This window comes from Urocitellus parryii, chromosome 1 (genome assembly GCF_045843805.1).
Source record: "Urocitellus parryii isolate mUroPar1 chromosome 1, mUroPar1.hap1, whole genome shotgun sequence".
Taxonomy (NCBI): Eukaryota; Metazoa; Chordata; class Mammalia; order Rodentia; family Sciuridae; genus Urocitellus; species Urocitellus parryii.
This window is the reverse complement of record NC_135531.1, coordinates 283,526,946-283,547,994: the sequence shown is the minus strand read 5'-3', so window position 1 is coordinate 283,547,994 and position 21,049 is coordinate 283,526,946. Positions and strand designations below refer to the sequence as shown.

Genomic DNA, 21,049 nt, shown 5'->3' with positions numbered 1-21,049 from the left:
TCCTCCCTAAATACCATTGTAACTGTTGGTAATAGAACTGAACATCCACCCCACTTCTTACTGCATCAACTCAGACAGTATTTACCTTTTTCCCATGAAAAACAAAAGTTCCCTGCTCTTACCCTCCTTTTGTATTTCTTTTCTGTATTCCTGTTTTATATTACTTTACAGAGTAAACTTTTGTAACATTTACAATGTGTTCTGAGGAGTTATATTACTTTTAGGATAAAGTTTTATAACAATTACAATGTAGTCAAAAAAATTTTAAAAAAAGACAAATTTAAGGTTTTGTAATGATGTATCTGAAATTATGTTACTTTTTAAAACAAAATTAAGATTTTATAACAGTGTATTCTGAAGTTATAATTAAAGTTCCAAGCTTTTTTTTATAAGTTAGTTCTAAAAGTAAAAACTGCTGTATAATAGGATCTTGGTCTTGGGATTTATTGTAGCAATATTAGTGCATTTAGATGTGAGATGCAAATTTGTAACATTTAAATGGTGTTAGGTAAGGAAAGCAACACATTCTAATAATTACTTCTAGCTTCCCCCACATCTTTCAGTTTACACTGAACCATGGCTTTTCAGGATCCCAGGCTGGATTTTTGTGTGTGTGACACCTCTTGATTTTTCAGGGTATGTTAAGTGATTCATGCAAAAGAAAAAAGGCAGTAGATCATGAATCATGATAGTAAAGTGGACACGTTTAAACCCACCACCCAAGTCAGGACCTGAAGCCCCCCTGCCATTGTGTCTTCCACATCTCAGCTCCCTGCCTGCTACAAGTGTGGGCACACCAGCCTCTTGTTGATTAAACAGTCTTATATGTGGGCACCCCTAAACAATGTGTTTAGATTATTTTATTTTACAAGAAAGGAATCCTACTGTTGATAGTCTTTTGAAACTTGTAGTTTTTCACTCCTTATATTTATATTTTCCACTCCTTACATTTAGGATTTATGTTGTGTGTAGGTGTTTTATAATTCATAACATGAATCTGCCAAAATTTTTAGTCTGTTGCTTGTTGATAAGTGTTTATTTCATTTTCTTCCTGCTTGTCTGCCTGTCTTTGCCATTGTAAACCTACTGCCCTAAGCATTCCTGTGTGTGTCTTGCTACTCATGTGCAAGAATTTCTCTAGAATATCAATCTAAGAGTAGAAAGAGCTCTGTTGGAGTAAGCAAATGTTTGACTTTGTTTCCTATGCGGATTATATTTACTTAATGAGTTTCTATTGATTTGTTGATCTAAATCCTTAACGACCTTTGGTGTTATCAAATTTTTCATCTTTACTGATTTATTTGGTATAACATCATGATGAGACTGATAATGTTAAGACTCTGGTTGTAGGTTTCATGTTCTACAAGCTGTTGTTCTTATTTCTTGTTATTTTTCTTTGTCTGTGTATATTTCAATTTTGGGGTGGGGGTGTCCTAGAGATTAAACCCGGGAGTACTCAATACATTGAGCTCCCTCCTCTGCCCTTTTCGAGACAGGGTCTTGCCTAGTTGCCCAGACTGGCCTCAAACTGGCCATCTTCCTACCTCAGCCTCCCGAGTCTCTGGAGTCACAGGCCTGCATCCCACGTGTGGCTGCATCTTTAAATTAAGTGTTGAATCATCCGTCTTTCGAAAGCCTCTGGATATCTTCTGTTATACATTTGGCAAATGTCTTCTCCCAAATTGTACCTTGTTCTTTCTTTTCCTTCCTTTCAATTAAGTCTGGGGCCTTGAGCATATGTTCCACCACTGAGCTGTACCCCCAGCCCCCGACTTATGAGATAAGGCCTCCCTGTGTTTCCCAGGCTGGTCTTGAGCTGACGGTCCTCCTGGCCGGTGTGTGCGTGCCACTGCACCCTGCTTCATTTTAGGTTTTCAGTGGCATTTCTTATGAACGCATGTCCTCAATTTTAATGTTAACTTTATCAATCAGACTTTATAGTAGAGCTTTGTTGCTTCTTGTTTAAGAGCTTCCCCTACTTCAAGTCTCACAGATGTTCTGTTCGTGTTCTTCCAAAAGCTTCATGTTCTGTCTGACACTGGCTTTGTGTGTGGAGTGTCAATGGCTGTGTTTCGTGGTCCCCTTGGGATACGAATTATCTCAGCACCACTGCTTGAATGGCTGTCTGTCCTTCATAGCCCGTGTCCCTCCCTATCACCTGACAAGCGTCTGCATGCTTTGGCCTGTAGCTGGGCTCCACATTGGCCCCTTTGGGGGACCTTCTTATTCCTGCCCCATTGCACCACACAAGAACTCCAGTTTTCTATTGAGCTTTCACATCCGGTAAACTGAGTGCTCCACTCCCTCACTCCCCTCTTGCTTGATTAACAGAAATCTTGGTTCAGTACATTTTCTTTTTCATGTGTAATTATCTCTTCCAATATTTGCTTTTCTCCATTCTCTCTCCAGTCAGGTTTTCCTTGGTTGGGTTGTCTCAGTTTTTCTCAGTGATTCCAGGATGCTTGGCTCCTGAGAAGATGGCTTTTGCCAGAACCTAGAGTGATGCTGAGCTCAGTGTTGGGCACTGTCTCCCCGGGTCCCTGGCATCTCACGGCTTGGGAGTGGCTCCTCAGGATGGTTTGCTCTCAACTGCCCTGTTTTCAGGTCTTAGGTATTCTTTTATATTTTGAAGTGCCTCCTTTCTCCTGCGTCTCAGAGGTGCACAGAAGCCACGCTCCTGTTACAGAATGCAGTGTTGCTGAGTCGTACGGCTCTTCATGCTCTCGCTCCTGATTTTTCTTGGGTTTGTTTGTACATGGGAAGTCAGAGGGATGCAATTCTACCTCAAACTGTTTAACTCCATTTAAAATAAGCAGATCACAATTATTAGGCACCAACCTGCCAGTCCCAACTTAACTTTTTGAGTTTTCCCGAGGGTGCTACCATTTGAGTCACCATTACCTGCATTTTACCCAAGGAAGCCATCCTTGGAACATTGTGCTGGTGAGTACCCCATCAATTCCTGAGAATGAAGATGGGCCCTCTGCTGTGTGCCAGGCTCCTGGGCTCTGGTGGCCTGTCTCCTGGAATTGATGGTCCTGTTTGCATGTTTAATTTTTTTTTTTTTAAGAGAGAGAGAGAGAATTTTAATATTTAGTTTTTAGTTTTTGGCGGACACAACATGTTTGTTTGTATATGGTGCTGAGGATCGAACCCGGGCCGCACGCATGCCAGGCGAGTGCGCTACCGCTTGAGCCACATCCCCAGCCCTGCATGTTTAACTTGTATTGCTTGGTGGCATGTTTTGATGTCACCACCCTCCCACAAGTGGTCTGGGTGGGGTTGTTCATTTTTTTTTCCATTTCCCTTTTGCTGATCTCAGGAGCTGACAGCTGAGGTGAGCAGTGGTCAGGCCCTTGGACTCAAGGGACCAGGGGTGTGACTGCAGTGGAGACCCCCTGTTGTGATGAGTGTATATCATTACTGTCAGACTCAAAACCTGTTAATTGCAGTAGGTGTGCCCCTCCAGTCTCGATAGATACATCTTTATCACGACCTGAAAGCTAGGTTAGAATTGGAGGACCAGGGCTCCTTGGAATTCCTTGGTGGAATGTGGGGATTTCGGAAGGGTCAGTTCCCTTTTCCTCCTGCTGTGGGTCTGTCCTGTGTTGGGAGGGGCTTGTGAGCATGTGTGAACACCACACCTGCATGTCCAGGCTTGGTCTTGTGATGCTACTCCTCGGCCCATTCTTGGGTCTGGGTATGGCATGTGCAGAGCCATGTGGGCCTTGGAAGAGGGGTCCAGGACATTTGGTCAGGAATTTTGGGCTTCCAGACGTGCAAAAGGTGATCTGTAAGGAGGAGTACAGGCTCTGGGTGTTCTTGGCCCTGTGGCCTTCCACTTTGTGGGAACTCCCACCAGTGGCCCTGGGACTGACCACAGTGTGCCTTTTCTGTCTACCTGGGGGTGCCCAAATGGGGCCGTGCCTCCTCCGAGCAGAGGAGCTTTTCCTAGTGGCACTGGAGCACTGGAGAAGGTGTGCTTGTGTTCCACATGCTGGCCGGTTCAGGGTCTCCCTTGGGAGCTGGTCACATGACTGCACATGGCAAGACTGCACAGAATGGAAGGCGCTGGTGAGTGCAGTGAGTGCTGTGGCCATGTCCGTTTCCTGGTGTGGCATAATGTGTACAAAATGTGGTCCTGGGAGGAAGCTCAGTGACAGCCACATGGAATCTTTCTGTGTTTTCCCCCATGTCTGCATTGGAATCTACAAGTACAAAAGAACAAAACCACAAACCTCTGGTGCTAGTCCTGCCCCCAAGGGAAGCAGACTCTTGCCTGGCTTTTGGGGATGTGCCCAGGTGGTTCTAGATGCAGCTGGGCCAGCAGGTGGTACAGTGGCTCTTCTTGTGGCCACCCTGGGGATCTTCTTGACCGAGGAGCGTTTTCTGTTGGTGTGGACGGCAGCTCCTGCCCTTCCTGTGGTCCCTTCCCTCTTGCTCCATCCTGCTTTCCCAGCCCTTCCTACAAGGGCTGCTTTTAGTGCAGCTCTGCACTGACAGCACTGGCTCCGCAGCCCTGACCTGGGACGGCGATGGGTGTGTGGGACCTGCTGAACTACGGCACAGTCTGCTAGTTAGACTGCCGTGGATTCTTGTGTGGCTGATGATGATCAGATGCTCTTGGTTTTCTAGGTGAGAATTAGTAGAGGAGGGAGCTTAGTGCCTGTCCCACCTGCTACCATGGAAGCCAGAGGCTTGCTGGCCTTCAATGATGACCGGAGATGCCTGTCTGGGAGCCTACCTGTGCCAGTGCCCGCTGAGGGCCCAGCTGCAGAGGCTGCCTCTGGGTCCAGCAAGCCATTCTCCTCAGCCCACAGACACCTGAGCAGGAAGAACGGGCTTTCTAAGCTCTGCCAGAGCAGAATAGCGCTTTCTGGTAAGGACTTCCTTTCTGATCATTAGGGGCATCAGCCCTGCAGCTTGGAAATGTGGAGTCACCGCTTTCCCCCGGGAAGCCTGTTGCCAGTGACGTAAAGTGGTTCTGTGGGAAAGCTCACGTGCCGAGGCCTGGCCAAGCACTTTCCTGCTGCTTCTGGCCTTCCTCCTGGGAGCTTCAGGCACACAGTGGACATCTCCTCCATGTGAAAACTCTGTGTTTCAAGGCCAGATTAGAACCAAGTGTAGTTCTTACTAGGAGTGGACCAGGGTACTGTCTGAGACTGGGCCACATCCCAAGGAAAGTATTAGCTTGCTGATTAGCTCAGTGGGAAGAAGGGGCTTTCCACCTGGCCTAGAGCCCCAGAAGACAGGGCCCTGCCCTGGGGTTTCACATCACAGGGACAGGACAAGGGCAGCTGTGGCCCCCACCCCACAGCTCGCTTGTTGATGGGCTGTGGCCGAGAAGGAAGTGCTGCCTGCCCGTAAGAGGCAGTCGTACGGTGGGGTCTTGAGACAGCAGGGGGTCTGCAGGGGTTGCCGTGGCCCTGGACATCAGGGAAGTCTTTTGGGACAGCAGATGCAACCAGGAGCCAGAGCACAGTGGTAAGGAAGGGAGAAGGTTCAGCTTCGAGGCCAAGGGTAAGCTTGATGGGGCAGCAGGTGTGGGAACCAAGTTTGCCTTGGTCCTGAGGCTGCTGGACGTGGTCCTAGGAGGGGCTAGAGGTGGTGCAGGGAGCCAGCTGTGAGGTTTGCCGGGTTCTCAGAAGGCGCTGACACTATAGACTGGCCCTAGGATGATCTTTCTAGTGCTGCATAGGGAACAGGGCGAGAGCCAAAGGCCTGAGAAGCAACTGCTTCTTGGGAGAGGAGAGGAAGAGCGCGGCCCTCTGGCACCGGTGCGGGGGATGGTCAGGGAGAGGCTACGTGCTGAAGTCTGGACCTTGGGTGAGGGACGTGGAGGAGATGTCCAAAGGGCAGGCAGCAGGGACTCGGGTTGTGTGTGTTTGGCCTTGAGCCCCTGCAAAAATGGAGGTGAGGAGGGAGCCCATGGCACTGAGAAGCTGTGCACTCTTGGTGGGGAGTGTAGAAGGGGAAAGAGCTCCTGTGCCGGAGGGGAGGGGCCTGGCCTGGAAGGCTGGTGCAGGCAGGAGTCTCCTGGTGGGGTGAGGACAGAGGCTGGGCCAGGTCCCTTGGGAGCTGTGGGAGGGGTCAGCAGCATAGCTCTTCTGGAGCAGCAGGGAGGGAGCCGGTGTGAGGACGGGGAGGTGTGGTGCAGGCAGCTCTTGAACTGGGTGACAGCTTTTGGAAGGACGGTGGGGCCTGGGAGTGACTGTCACTGGAGAGGTGCTTGGGCTCCTTGGGGGAGTGTTGGCCCTCGGAGTGTGACTGGAGCCGAGTGTTGAGCTCAGGCTGTTGGTGCTTCTGAGCAGGCAGTGCTTTCCTTCCAACTGGGTGCTTGAGGCTTGTCTGGATGGACGTTGGGACTGGTTTAGGTCCAGTGCGGGGGTCAGCCCTGGCTCCTGTGAGGGCTGCTGCTCTTTCTGTTTTAGAAGGGAGCTCCCAGCAGCTCTGTGAGGTCTCACACTTCCTTTCATTCTTTCTTCAGAAGACAGATGGAGCTCCTACTGCCTCTCATCACTCGCTGCCCAGAACATCTGCACGAGCAAGCTGCGCTGCCCTATGGCGCCTGAGCTCGTGGATGCCGCTGGGTCCCTAGGCAGTGCGTCCTGCTGCTCCCTGCTGCGTGGCTTGTCTGCCGGGGGCACTGCACCCCCGTTCCCAGCCCCCGTGTGCAACCCTAACAAGGCTGTCTTCACTGTGGATGCCAAGACCACAGAGGTATTGGCTTTGGTCTGTGACCAGGCCATGGATGTGATTGGGGGTTTGTACCTGGAACCTTAAACGGTTTTTTGTGTTTCAAGTGCAATTAGAAAAACATTTGATTTTAGCTATGTTGTAGCAAAAGATGAGAAGTTGGAGAACTCAGTATAATCAATTAGAACAAATTGGATTCTCTTCTCAGGACAGATGCTGGGAAAGGCTCAGGTGCACTGTGTGTTTGTACATGTGGGCACAACTATGGGAGAATGGGTCTTCATGTTCAGTACAGTGGCACCATCTGTGTGAAATGCACCTATAGGAATTGCTAGCCTGGATCAGAGCTTGCTGGAAATGCCCATATTTCCTAGGGTCTTGATTGCCATGTGCTATTTTGCCTGGTTCAGGGGTCCTGGTTGCCCTTGGCACTGGCCAGGTTTTGTGTCTGTGAGGTCGAGCCCTCTGGGTGCCTGTGTGGGTGTTGTCTTCACCTCTGATGGGATGTGAATGATGATGATGGGCCCTGCTGGGGGAGGACAAGCCCCTGGGCTGCCATACCAACTTTGTGTTGTCCTCGACTCTGCTTCTGGGAATTAGAGGGGCTGCTGGTGATGTCTCTGTCTTCTCTCTGCTCCTCCTCAGATCCTGGTTGCTAATGACAAAGCTTGCAGTCTCCTGGGGTACAGCAGTCAGGACCTGATTGGCCAAAAGCTGGCACAGTTCTTCCTGAAGTCGGACTCCGCTGTGGTGGAAGCCCTCAGCCAGGAGCATGTGGAGGCGGACGGCCACGCCGCCGTAGTGTTCAGCACAGTGGTGAGCGGGGTGCAGCACCCAGGCCTCAAGGCACGAGCAGCACGTGGCAGGAGAGCCCTGGTTTCCCTGCCTGGACTCTGTCTTTGAGCTGCCTTCTGCCGTGGGGCCCTCGTAGCAGCGACTGTAGCATCTTCAACTGAAAACACGGCCCTGGGTTCTGTTTCCGTCTTTGGCTGGTTGGGCATGGGGACTCAGGACTAGCACCGGGTGACCTGGAGAGCCCATCTTGGTGTGATGGGGGGGTGCAGTGTGGCTGGCATGTGGCAAACCTGCAGGCACCACGTGAGAATCCCAGAAGAGGGGTGTGATTTCATTGTCTGGACCAGTTCTTACATCTAATCCACGTATTCTGTTGGGTGTGTGTTTGGTTGGTGTGACTGGGAGAGCTTCCCTGGAGAGCTTTGGTCTCTCCTCTGTGCTTCTGGGGCCAACTTGGATGTTGATGGATGAGCTGAGCTGTTAGATGCTGAGGACTGAGCCCCAGGCACGGAAGAGACTTGGAGAGGGTCAGCTGCAACAGGAGGTTCCTGGTTTAAGAGGCCTGCTGCTATAGAGGGAAATTGTAGGTGCTGATCTTTTTTCCTGCTGTTTTACCATGGAGTTGAGTGTATTGGTCAGATTTTTCCAGAGGAATAGAACCCATAGGATGTATCTAATCATAATGGGCATTTATTAGGCTGCTTATATCATCTGAGACCAGAGAGTGGCACAGTGTCCTTCTGTAGGCCAGAGAGCTGGGAAACCAGTATGTGCTGAGCCCGAGAAGCTGGAGCCTGAGAACAAGATGGGCGTCTATGCTGCCCAATCAGATCTGATAATCCCAGAACCCCAGAGTCGTGGGTTCAAGTCTGTGTTAAAAGCTGAAGAACCTCCTGCAGTCTGACGTCCACAGACAATGGCAGCAAAACACGTATCCACCCAAGAAGGACCGAGTGTGTGTGTGAGGGTCCTTCTCCAACCCCTTGGTTCCCGTCCTCGCCGCAGTCTGCCAGGTGGTGCTGCCCTCATTCAGAGTGCATCTTCTCCACCAGAAGCACCTCGTAGACATGTCGCAGTGTGCTTTACCACTCTGCAGGTGTCCCTTAATCTAGTCAATTAGACAAGATGAACCATGACCCTAAGGATTAAAAAAAGAATCTTAGTAAAAGATTCACTCAGACACCACAACCCTAAGTGTCAGAAGCTTGTTCAGCTGGACATGGTGGTGCACACTGGTAATCCCAGCGACTCAGGAGGCTGAGGACAGGAGGATCACAAGTTCCAGGCCAGCCTCAGCCATGCAGAGAAACCCTGTCTCAAAATGAAAAACAGGGCTAGGTGTGTGCTCAGTGGTAAAGTGTTCTTGGTTCCACCTCCATGCCCCCAAAACAAACAAAACCCTTCGTTTACCCTTGGTGAGTTTCCCAGATGGAAGGTAGGCGTGGGAAGTTGGACACACTGAGGTGTGGGGTGTGGGAGGGTGGCTCCTGGTGGCAGCCCTCTCCTGTGCTTGCCGCCAGGGTCCCCAGTGCAGCCTGTCTGTGTGTGCAGGTGGACATCGTCAGCCGCAGTGGGGAGAAGGTTCCCGTCTCTGTGTGGATGAAGAGAGTGCGGCAGGAGCGGGGCCTGTGCTGTGTGGTAGTCCTGGAGCCTGTGGAGAGGGTCTCTGCCTGGGTCGCCTTCCAGAGTGACGTGAGTGTGTCCATTCCTTGGCCCAGGACCCCAGTCCTGCCTCCTGCACGCACCTCAGCCAGTGCTCTCCATGGCTTGGCCGGGAAGAGCAGAGTATGAAGGTGTCTGGGGGTCTGCCGGTGGCACCCCTCACTGTGTGCCCTGGGGCAGGGAACTCAGTGCCCATGCCTCAGTTGTCCTCCTGTGAGGTGGGGGAGGGGCTGTACCTACTCAGGAGATGGTGGCAGGCAGCACCTGGGTGTATTGTCATGAAAAAGAGCTTCTCCTTGAGGCCAGGGCTTCCAGAGTGCACGGGAGGAAGTCAGAGGCTGAGGCCCATCTGGCCCGAGAGGAGGTGTTCTTGGGAAAGCCCCTCTGGGTGCCTCTTGAACTTCTGCCCCACGTGAGAAGGGTCTCGCTTCTGGCGCACAGGCCCTGGAGTCCCGGCGGCTTCCAGCCCAGGTGCACAGGGCTCTTGTTGCCACCCTGACGGGTGCCGTGTTTCTCCAGGGAACCATCACGGCCTGTGACAGCCTCTTCGCTCATCTCCATGGGTTTGCCTCGGGGGAGGATGTGGTTGGACAGCATCTCACAGACCTCATTCCATCTGTGCAGCTCCCTCCTCCTGGCCAGCCTGTGCCAAAGGTAGGATGCTGACCACCTGGGCCACATGGTGGGCGTCAAGTTCTGAATCCGTAACCTGACCACAGGACAGCCTCCAGCTCTCTGTGCTCCAAGGTGTGGCCAAGGGCCAAAGCCTGTGTGTTCTCCCAGCTGACCGCTGTGGTCTCCTCCGTTCTCTTGTCAGTGTGGCACAGGGAGGGCAGCGTGCTCCCAGGGTATCAGTAGAGTTCTCCACCTGGACCAATGGGATGCACGTAGATAGAGACCAGAGGGGATTTATTAGGGACTTGCCTTTCGAGGTCACAAGGCCATATCCCACGACCCGCCATCTATCAGCTAAAGACTCTGGAATTGACCCGAGTGTGGACTTGTCACACTTTTGAAAGCCTGAGGACCTGGGAACACGAAGGAGAGCAGTGCTTTGAAGTCCAAAGCCCCGGCCAGGGTCTCGGCATCAGTGTGCGCACATGCCCGGGTCCTGGGAGCCCCTTCACAGGCACTAGAAGCCGTGCTGCTCAGCTCTGGGTGTTGCTTGTCCAGGCAAGTCCACACCTCAGGTGGCCCTCATGCCCTGAAGGCAGGAGGGCTGTGTCCCACAGGGAGTGGGTGGTGGGGTCTGGGCATGGTGTAGTGCTCAGCCAGTGTGCAGCCCTTCCCCGGGGACTGGTCCCAAGGTCACTTCTGTCTTCCTCAGGTGGGGACTGACTGCTCTATTGGTCTCCCTGGCGACACGAGAGTCATTGGGAGTGTTCCCTGGGTGTAGCTCTCTAGACTCAGCCCCTGAGCCTCTTTTGCTACATCAGATTCTCCAGCTTCTAGGAGGAGCCCTTGTCCCCACCTCCTGTGCTCTGAGCATTGGCCACGTGGGCTTCACGGCTGGCAGGGCTGTCCACTTGTCTGCCCTGGGCACTGCCTGGCAGCACCTGCTCACAGCCCTCTCCCCCAGAGACACACCCTGGTAATGCATGGCAGAAAGCACAAGTGAGTGTGTTCTCAGCCCCAAGTGGGCTACCATGTCCCTCAGGAGTAGACAGGGACATGCTGGGAGCCAACAAAGAGGGACCTGTACCCTTGTTCCTCGCAGGGCTCACTGGGGCCTGGGCCTGCCTCTGGCTTGGGTCAGGGCGCTGTGCTGCCCGTCTGCGGCCTGGCAGCTACAGGTTTCCAGTCTTGAAGGGTGGGCCCTTAAACAGGGTGGGGGCCAAGGCTTGGGTCTACCTTACCACTCCGAAGCCCCTGAAGACTCTGAAGTGTTTGGCTGGGAACACTGTGTTAGTCAAGAGACAGGACTCTCTGGGCATGGTGATCCCAGCGACTCGGGAGGCAGAAGCAGGAGGCAAGTTGGAGGCCAGCCTCAGCAACTTAGTGAGACCCTGTCTCCAAAGAAAAAATCATTATAAAGATCTGGAGTGTAGCTCAGTGGTAAAGTGCTCTTTGGTTCACTCTCTAGTGGCCTCTGAAGTGTCTGGTGGGGAGTCCTAGTAGGGACGTGGTGGGACAGTGATGTGCAGGGGGAGTGTGGTACGTGCACTTGGTGGTGTGGCAGAGGGAGGAGCCGAGAAGGTAATGGGGAGTCAGTGACAGCAGGAAGCAGGGGCCCCCAGTCCAAGTGGACTCCGAGCTCTTCCTCCACACAGACCTGAGGGCAGTGCCCAGAGTGCGGGTGGCACAGCTGCCCACCCTGGACAGCCGGAGCCCTGGTCCCTCACTTGCCCTGGTCTTGGTTAGCTCACTAGGCTTTTCTCGAATACCCAGGCCACTCTTGAGTCCTTGGTGTCCCCTGCTGTCATTCCCCAGGCGGGGTGGGGCTGGGGGACAGCAGGTGTGGGTGTGAGGTGCTCCTGTGCTTCCTGAGGGGGTCTCACGGCAGAGGAGGTCTGCTCAGCCCCCCAGCCCAGCTGCCCTGCTGAGCCTGGCACTTCTCTTGTAGAGTCTCAAGATCCAGAGGTCTGTTGGCAGAGCCAGGGACGGCACTACCTTCCCTCTGAGCCTAAAGCTGAAGGCCAAGCCCAGTGGCCAGGAGGTGGCCAGCAGCAAGGAGGCCCCCGAGCTGGACTACTGGGCATCAGTCTGGGTGTTCTGCACCATCAGTGGGCTTGTGACCCTTCTGCCGGATGGCACCATCTATGGCATCAACCACAGCTTTGCGCTGACGCTGTTTGGTTATGGACGGACAGAGCTCCTGGGCAAGGTGGGCTTGTCGGGGCTGCGGGCTTTCCACCCACTTGGGAGGCTGGCCCTTGTGTATGGGGGTGGTGGCCCACAGATTCACCCAGGAAGCACCGCAGGCCCAGGCGGGGAGCCTGGCTGACGGCCACCAGGTCATTTCCCTTGGCTGATTCCAGAGTCGCCCCGGGGAGGGAGAGGAGTGCTGTTCCCAGTGGGATCTGGTCTGGCTGATTGGACCAGGTTTGGGTCACAACTGCAGTGGCTTCCGACTGGTTCATGTCTGGAAATTTGACCCCAGTGTCTTTCCTGACCTTAGGAGGAACGGTCCAGAGACTTGCTCCGTTGGTTTAACTTTTTTGCCAGTTGTTTTCATTTCAGCCCCAGCAGGATGTGTCCAGGAGGGGGCATAATGAGTCCCCCAGGTCTTGAACTGTCACTTTTTGCCTCCCAGAATATCACTTTCCTGATTCCTGGTTTCTACCACTACATGGACCTTGCCTGTGACAGTTCCTCACCGCTGCCAGACCTGGCCGACTGCCTGGACATCCACAGTGAGAGCAGGCCTGGCCAGATGAGCTGGGACCCAGGCAGTGGAGCCCAGGGTGAGACATGGCCTTCCTGTCCCCACTGAGCCCCTGGCGGCCCAGCCCCACCAAGGCCCATGCCTCCCACCAGAGATGGGAGGGGCAGCCGCCTCCACGGGCTGAGGGTCGTGGCTGGGGCCTGAGTGAGGGGCACCAGTCCTGTTTCAGTGTTTGTGTCTCTCTCAGGCCTTCCGTTCGCCAGGGGAGGGCAGGGTGTGGGGGCTATTCCTACAAATGTATTGGCAGCGAGGAGCGGAAGGAGAGGTCTTCAAGAAGCCCTGAGTCGTGCCCTCTCGAGTCTCAGCCACCGTCTTGGCGTCTGGGAGGGGACTCCCAAGATGGAGTGGATGAGCTGTCCTGTTTATTTCTAAGTTAGATATTGCTAGCACGTTTGTGGATTTTGTAATGTTTACCCCTTTGGTTTTTACTTGGCACTTTAAACATGTCAACAGTATTCCTGAGCCCCGTGTGGGGACAGTCTCGGCCTGCTGGTCTCTGGGGCGGAGCTCCCAGCCTCCTGTGCCGAGCAGCCTGCTCTGGCTCAGGACACTGGCAGGGTGTGGGGCCTGTGACAGGGGCACTGGCACCCTTGGTCACGCTCTGCCCTCGACCCCTCAGGTGTGGTTCTGGAGTCCCTGGGCCCTGATGGGGTTTGAGGATCCAGGTGACGTCGTGGGGGGGTGCTGGGTGGGGTCTCTGCTCTCTAGTGGGAAGCAGCACTGGGGACAGGAGGCGAGTGTCAGGTACGAGCAGGGTGCGTTGTGCGCATCGTGCTGGGCCATGGCCCTGGTGGGTGGTGCTCCCCTGGGACGCCGGGTGCCAGCAGCTCAGGCAGCCAGCGCTGTGAGTAGGGTGCAAGTCTTCCCGATTCTGCTCTCAGATCTGAAGGTGAACGTGATACGTGCCGGAGACTGCCTGCTGCCACAAGATGAGACCCTGAAGCTGGCAAGAAGCCAAGACATCTCCCCTGCTCAGACACAGCAGGAAGTAGGAGCCTGGTTCCCTTCCTCCTCGTTGGAGCCCTCGCCAGGGTGAGTGCTGGTGGGAAGTGGAGGCTGGTGGAGGAGCTGCTCTCAGGGTGGGGGGTGCAGTTCGGTGATGCACTTGGCTCCCACAAACCCAGCACCTGCCCTGTCTGAATGGTGACGTGTTCCTCCCAGGAACTGGGTGTTCTGCCGTGGGACAGGGTGCCCACAATGCCATCTCATCCCGTGGCTGTCGGAGGTCAGGGGCATTTAGGTAGACTCATGAGGGCTGAAGCTGGCCTGGCCTGGGCATTGTGGAAATCGTATGAAGCTGTTTTCTTTGCATGTTTTTAAATAAAGTATCCCACATGGAGTGAAGGACGTTTATGTTAGATGACTTGGGAAAACAGGAACAAAAGCTCACTGATTCTGTTTCTCAGTCCTATTGTGCTCAGTATTTTGGTGTTTTTAGCTAGTTTTCTTCATTAAAAATATATATATGTATTATCGAATATAACTAATATATATATACACAAGTAAAATGAAGCTGGGGTATTCTAGCCCTGGGCTACATTCCTAATTTTTTAAATTTATTTTTATCTTGATGGCCTTGTTAAGTTGTACAGACTGTCCTCATACTAGGGGTCCTCGTCCTTCCTAGTTGCCAGGTGGCTGGGATTAAGGGTATGTGTCACATGTCCGGCTTAAAATCCTATTTTATGCACAGTGTTCAGGAGCATGCCTGAGCCTCAGGTGTGCACATGGAGAGCAGATCCATGGTCTTTTCTGCCCCCGGATCTCCTGCTCTGCACCCTTACCACCATGCGTTGGAGCATACGTCAGAGTTGCTGTCCTGGGGCCTGAGCTGTCCCCTTTGTCCTTGGGCCTGCCTTCTTTAGTTTGTTGTTGTGGCTCTGAGATGGATCCACACCACCGGGTCTTTGCAGCCTTCCTGGACTCATTTTAAAGGAGTACATGAGTGTGTTTCAAGTACAGAGCAGAAGTGACAGGTGGACTCCCCTTGGCCCTCTCCAGACCTGCCTCCTCCCACTCTGAGGACACTGGTCAGCAGCTCCAACCCTCCAGACCCTCCGTCCTATGCGAGTCAGCATGGATGTGTGAGTGTGTGTGTGTGTGTGTGTGTGTGTGTGTGTGTGGTGTGTACTGTGTACCCTTGTGCCTTGCTTTTGTCTATCAGGACAGGATTGCTGCATGTTGTCCTGGCTGGTGTGCCTGTGCCTGCTGACCTCTTCCCCGGCAGCACCTCTTCCCAGCAAGACCCCCAACAGCACCTGTTGTTCCTTCCCTGCTGTTTGTCCCCCTGGCTCCCTCCTGGCTGTGAGTAGGGTGCAAGCATGAGAAGTGTACCCAATGGCTCTTCTTTCTCTGTGCTCCTCTGCAGATGAGGGGAGCTGGGAGCTGGCATGAGTGGCTGATGCTTGTCAAGTGCCCCGGCCTGGCTGGGCTGCTTGCTCATGCCAGCTGCCAGTGAGCGCATCATTCCTGGAATCGGGTGTCCAGTGGGGTCACTCGCCAGCCGCTCTCCTCAGGATCAGGGCAGAGTGCCTCTTCTAGGCTCGTGTTGTTCAATGAGGAAGCTGCACTGCATTGGCTAAGTCTTACATTTTCTTTTAGGTGGGACAGTTTTAGACCCTAGGGGTTTGTGCAGTTGTCGTTGGTGGTGCTGAGGATGGAACCATGCCTGGCTCACACAAGGCCAAGGTTGTGCCGCGGAGCTGCTCCCAGCCCAGGTTCTGCAGCTCGGCTGGCCCCCCTCCCACCTGCAGCACGGAGTAGTGCGTCACCTGCCATTCAGTCTCCCGCTCACTTGTTCAACAGAGAGTCGAGGCTTCTCTGTGACATTGTGGTCTAATTAGGAATGCAAGGTGCTGCGTCACGAAGTCCAAGTGGGAAGTGCAGAAGGAGGAGGGGGCACGTGTTCTGGGGTTCTGTAGGGCTTCCTCCGCCGCCGCCTCTGGCCCCGGCATTCCCGCTCAGGCTCAGCTGTTCTAGTGAATTGACGCTCATGCTGAGTGGGTTCTTCTGAGAGGCAGAGGCTCAAAAGGACTCCACATGAAGTGACATTGGTTCAGGGGTCTCCACGGGGCCAGTCTTGGTGTCCCTGCTTCGGGGCCTATGATCCCTGGGGTGACCTGGGTGCAGGTCCCAGCAGCTCCTGACGCTGTGTGGACTCTGGGAGGTGGGAGTGGAGGTGCCCTACTCCCCGATGTCACGTGGCAGCCACACCCCTTGCTCCCGTGCTGAGTAGAGGGCAGAGCGCGGTCTCCAGGGGAGCTGGGGAAGGCCATTCTGTGGTCATGCGAACACGTAGAGACTCTGCAGGCTCACAGCCTTAACCCACATCTTGAAATCTAAAAAGTCCCCAACATGGAAATTTTTCCCTAGATTTGATGCTGGAGCATGTTTGATGATTAAACCCCCCTGAGCTGCTGGACAGCCATTGGTGTTTCCTGCTACCCCACAGTGGGGTAGGTAGAGGCCTCATGCTGTGTTCGTCCTGTGGAGTTCCTTCAAGTGACTGATGATCTTTCTGAAGTCCAAGAGCACATCTGGCCCAGGGGTTTAAGGTGGGAGGGCTGTGGATGGGGTGATCAAAGAGAGGAAAATGGACACTGGGGGCCTCCGGTGGTTAGCACCTCCGAGATCCTCAGGGGGTGAGTGAAAGTGCAGAGCTGCCCTGAGGTCAAGGCCGCGTGTCCTGACCATGGAACACCACATCCAGAGGCTGCCCAGATTCCTGGGTGTGGACCCCCCTCTGCTGGCCCTGGAGAAGGATGCATGGTCCCCTGAGCCACACGAGGCTCATCTCTGGGCGTGCAGTGTCACTTGGACTTCGTGACGCAGCAGCTGGCACTCCTCCAGAGAGGGTGGGAGTGGGGATGGGTGGATACCTCTGCAGACACCGCCCACTCCCACAGGACAGCTCTGCTTCTCAGACCCTGCTTACAGTGCCCTCCTCTGCAGTCCTGTCCTTGTGCTGGCCCTGGCCTCGCTCAGTGGGGATCACTGCTGCCTTCTTGCTGGGTTGCAGGTGTGAATCTGCCTCTGTGCCCTGTAGGATGTGCACTTGTTTGGCATACCTGCTGCTCAGTGTCAGGCCTGGCTGGTGTGGCCAGGCACAGGGTACAGTTTGTGGTGTGGGCCTGTGCCCTGGGGGCACTGTGTCAACTGTCGTAGCCTCCTCCCTGCTCACCACTTGCTGGAGGCACTTGGGGGAGTTTCTGTTTGTCCTCACCCCCACCTGCTCCTTCAGCCTGTTGGCTGGCCTGCCCATCTCCCCACGTGACTGTGAGGGTGGTGGCCAACCTAGCCAGTCAGGCCCCTCACTTCCGGCCTCAGGGGAGCTGCTGGGGTGGTGTGCCTTCAGTGTGGCAGAGTGAGCTGCACACTGGCAGCAGGCTGAGCTGAGCACTGGGCCTGGGTCTCTGCACTGTGGCAGTCTCAGTACCATCTTTGATAAAGACTTGCTAAATGAGGATTTGGACAATATTGGAGAGTAGGTGCTTTATGTATTGACTTGGTTGCAAAATTTAGTCTTTTTTGTTGTAAATTTTATGGTGTTAAATGCTTTGTGTTTTAACAGAATGGTTCCTCCTGTCTCCTTTTCTGTGACTGCTAATGACTGACATCTGAATTCCTATTTCCAGGGTAGACAGTGTCCCTGAGGGAAGCCCACCCGCCCACGGAGAACAGTCATCATCCACGATCCAGCAAAGTGTCCCTGAGGGAAGCCCTCCAGCCCATAGGGAACAGTTGTCACCCAGGGACCAGCAAAGTGTCCCTGAGGGAAGCCCTCCAGCCCACAGGGAACAGTTGTCACCCAGGGACCAGCAAAGTGTCCCTGAGGGAAGCCCTCCAGCCCACAGGAAACAGTTGTCACCCAGGGACCAGCAAAGTGTCTCTGAAGGAAGCCCGCCAGCTCACAGGGAACATTTGTCACCCAGGGACCAGCAAAGTGTCCCCAAGGAAAATCCTTCAGCCTATGGGGAACAGTTGTCACCTATGGACCAGCAAAGTGTCACTGAGGGAAGCCCTCTAGCCTATGGGGAACAGTTGTCACCTATGGACCAGCAAAGTGTCACTGAGGGAAGCCCTCTAGCCCATGGGGAACAGTTGTCACCTATGGACCAGCAAAGTGTCACTGAGGGAAGCCCTCCAGCCCATGGGGAACAGTCGTCACCTATGGATCAGCAAAATGTCACTGAGGGAAGCCCACCAGCCCATGGGGAACAGTTGTCATCTATGGACCAGCAAAGTGTCCCCGAGGGAAGCCCTCTAGCCCATGGGGAACAGTTGTCATCTGTGGACCAACAAAGTGTCCTCGAGGGAAGCCCTCTAGCCCATGGGGAACAGTTGTCATCTATGGACCAGCAAAGTGTCCCCGAGGGAAGCCCTCCAGCCCATGGGGAACAGTCGTCGTCTGTGGACCAACAAAGTGTCCCCGAGGGAAGCCCTCCAGCCCATGGGGAACAGTCGTCGTCTGTGGACCAACAAAGTGTCCCCGAGGGAAGCCCTCCAGCCCATGGGGAACAGTCGTCGTCTGTGGACCAACAAAGTGTCCCCGAGGGAAGCCCTCCAGCCCATGGGGAACAGTCACCGCCTGAGAACCAGCAGAGTACCTCAGAAGAAAGCTCTGTGACCAGTGGTGAGTCTTCGTTGCTCCAGGACCAGCAAGATGCCCCAGAAGGGAGCCCACCAGCCCAGGATGACCAGTCACCGTCCACAGACCAGGAACCTGCTGCCTTGGGGAAGGAGGAGCCTGCAGCAACAGAGGACCCCAGGCAGGGTCTCCTGGGAGAAAGCAGGTCTGAACCAGTGGATACAAAATCCTGGGCTTCGTGTGAGGGTTCTGAGCCTCCAGGCCCTGCTGAGGACAGGGACAGTGGCCTGCATCTGGAGGCCCAGCAGGAGCTGATTGGTGTCCTCAGCCCTAGCCCTTGGACTGATCCTGCCAGACTCCAGCCCCAAACTGCAGGACAGCTGGCAACGGGGGGCCTCCTGATGCACTGCCCTCTCTATAGTAGCAAGTGGGCCCTACAGCAGCTGGCTCCCAGCCCCTCAGGGAGGGCAAGTATCTCCTTGGGGACGCCCACTCTGGATGAGCCTTGGCTGGGGGCACAGGACAACCGAGAGGAGCTGCAGACTTGCTTGACAAAGGAGAGGCTGTCTAAGCTGAGCTGCACAGGGCCTCTGGGCCTCTCCTGCCATGAGCAGGTCCCAGCAGAGCACCCACCCTCCGCCCCCATGTCTTTCTGCGATCTTGGAGGCAGAGACCTTCACAGCAGCCACTTGGGCAGCTCCTCGGCCTGCTATGCCTTGGCCACTGACCTTCCTGGTGTCCTCGAGGTGTTGGAGGCCCAGGAGGCCCAGGAGGCTGATGTGAATTCTTATTCCTGGAACCTAAAGGAGCTCTTCCTCAGCGACTTGGCAGAACGAGCTTCGTCCAGCTGCTCCTGTGCCACACCTGAACTCAGTGAGACACCCTCTCCTGTGGTGGTGGGCTCTGATGAGGAGGTGGGCCATCTCCATAGGCAGAGACCAGATATCCTGGGGGACAGGGAACTGTTGCTATTGGCTGGCACCTACTTTGACCCTGGTGATGGCCTGCAGTTCCAGGAAAGCCGTCTAGGGCACGATCAGACAGAACCCTCTGAGATTTGTTTGGTGTCCCCTGAACATCACAAAGCACATGACATGGAGAGCCCGGACTACATCCTTCCCACGCTGGATGTGAGCCCTGAGCATACGTGCCCGTCAGCAGAGGACCCAAGGCTAAGCGCTCAGGTCACTTCCACACCTGTGGCACCCAGGGCTACCAGCCTGCAGCAGCAGATCCAGGAGGGCACCTACTCTGGGAGTTGCTACCACCGAGATGGACTGCGGCTGAGTATGTCTTGGCCTAGGAGGGCCTGCAGCTGAGTGTGCCTGGGAGGGCCTGCAGCTGAGTGTGGCTGGGAGGGCCTGCAGCTGAGTGTGGCTGGGAGGGCCTGCAGCTGAGTGTGCCCTGGGAGGGCCTGCAGCTGAGTGTGCCCTGGGAGGGCCTGCAGCTGAGTGTGCCCTGGGAGGGCCTGCAGCTGAGTGTGGCTGGGAGGGCCTGAAGCTGAGTATGCCCTGGGAGGGCATGAAGCTGAGTGTGCCCTGGGAGGGCCTGTAGCTGAGTGTGCCCTGGGAGGGCCTAAAGCTGAGTGTGGCTGGGAGGGCCTGTAGCTGAGTGTGGCTGGGAGGGCCTGCAGCTGAGTGTGGCTGGCAGGGCCTGAAGCTGAGTGTGCCCTGGGAGGGCCTGCAGCTGAGTGTGGCTGGGAGGGCCTGCAGCTGAGTGTGGCTGGGAGGGCCTGCAGCTGAGTGTGGCTGGGAGGGCCTGCAGCTGAGTGTGCCTGGCAGGGCCTGAAGCTGAGTGTGCCCTGGGAGGGCCTGAAGCTGAGTGTGGCTGGGAGGGCCTGAAGCTGAGTGTGGCTGGGAGGGCCTGCATCTGAGTGTGCCCTGGGAGGGCCTGCAGCTGAGTGTGCCCTGGGAGGGCCTGCAGCTGAGTGTAGCTGGGAGGACCTGCAGCTGAGTGTGGCTGGGAGGGCCTGCATCTGAGTGTGCCCTGGGAGGGCCTGCATCTGAGTGTGCCCTGGGAGGGCCTGAAGCTGAGTGTGGCTGGGAGGGCCTGAAGCTGAGTGTGGCTGGGAGGGCCTGCAGCTGAGTGTGCCTGGCAGGGCCTGAAGCTGAGTGTGCCCTGGGAGGGCCTGCAGCTGAGTGTGGCTGGGAGGGTCTGCAGCTGAGTGTGGCTGGGAGGGCCTGCAGCTGAGTGTGCCTGGCAGGGCCTGCAGCTGAGTGTGCCCTGGGAGGGCCTGCAGCTGAGTGTGGCTGGGAGGGCCTGCAGCTGAGTGTGGCTGGGAGGGCCTGCAGCTGAGTGTGGCTGGGAGGGCCTGCAGCTGAGTGTGCCTGGCAGGGCCTGCAGCTGAGTGTGGCTGGGAGGGCCTGCAGCTGAGTGTGGCTGGGAGGGCCTGAAGCTGAGTGTGGCTGGGAGGGTCTGCAGCTGAGTGTGGCTGGGAGGGCCTACAGCTGAGTGTGCCTGGCAGGGCCTGAAGCTGAGTGTGCCCTGGGAGGGCCTGTAGCTGAGTGTGGCTGGGAGGGCCTGCAGCTGAGTGTGGCTGGGAGGGCCTGCAGCTGAGTGTGGCTTGGAGGGCCTGCAGCTGAGTGTGGCTGGGAGGGCCTGCAGCTGAGTGTGCCTGGCAGGGCCTGAAGCTGAGTGTGGCTGGGAGGGCCTGTAGCTGAGTGTGGCTGGGAGGGCCTGCAGCTGAGTGTGGCTGGGAGGGCCTGCAGCTGAGTGTGGCTGGGAGGGCCTGCAGCTGAGTGTGGCTGGGAGGGCCTGCAGCTGAGTGTGGCTGGGAGGGCCTGCAGCTGAGTGTGGCTGGGAGGGCCTGCAGCTGAGTGTGCCTGGCAGGGCCTGAAGCTGAGTGTGCCTGGGAGGGCCTGCAGCTGAGTGTGGCTGGGAGGGCCTGCAGCTGAGTGTGGCTGGGAGGGCCTGCAGCTGAGTGT

General features: G+C 55.4%; 1 protein-coding gene across 1 annotated transcript in view; it reads left to right on the top strand.

Moving 5' to 3' along the window:
- Positions 1-21,049, top strand: part of Pask (PAS domain containing serine/threonine kinase) — a 55,936-nt gene that overhangs the window by 1,687 nt on the left and 33,200 nt on the right. Inside the window, 9 exon segments of the mRNA XM_077799795.1 lie at positions 4,636-4,879; positions 6,488-6,720; positions 7,342-7,512; positions 9,043-9,183; positions 9,673-9,807; positions 11,717-11,977; positions 12,407-12,557; positions 13,420-13,574; positions 17,972-19,412. Coding sequence (XP_077655921.1) covers positions 4,684-4,879; positions 6,488-6,720; positions 7,342-7,512; positions 9,043-9,183; positions 9,673-9,807; positions 11,717-11,977; positions 12,407-12,557; positions 13,420-13,574; positions 17,972-19,412 — 2,884 coding nt within the window. The 5' untranslated portion in view covers positions 4,636-4,683.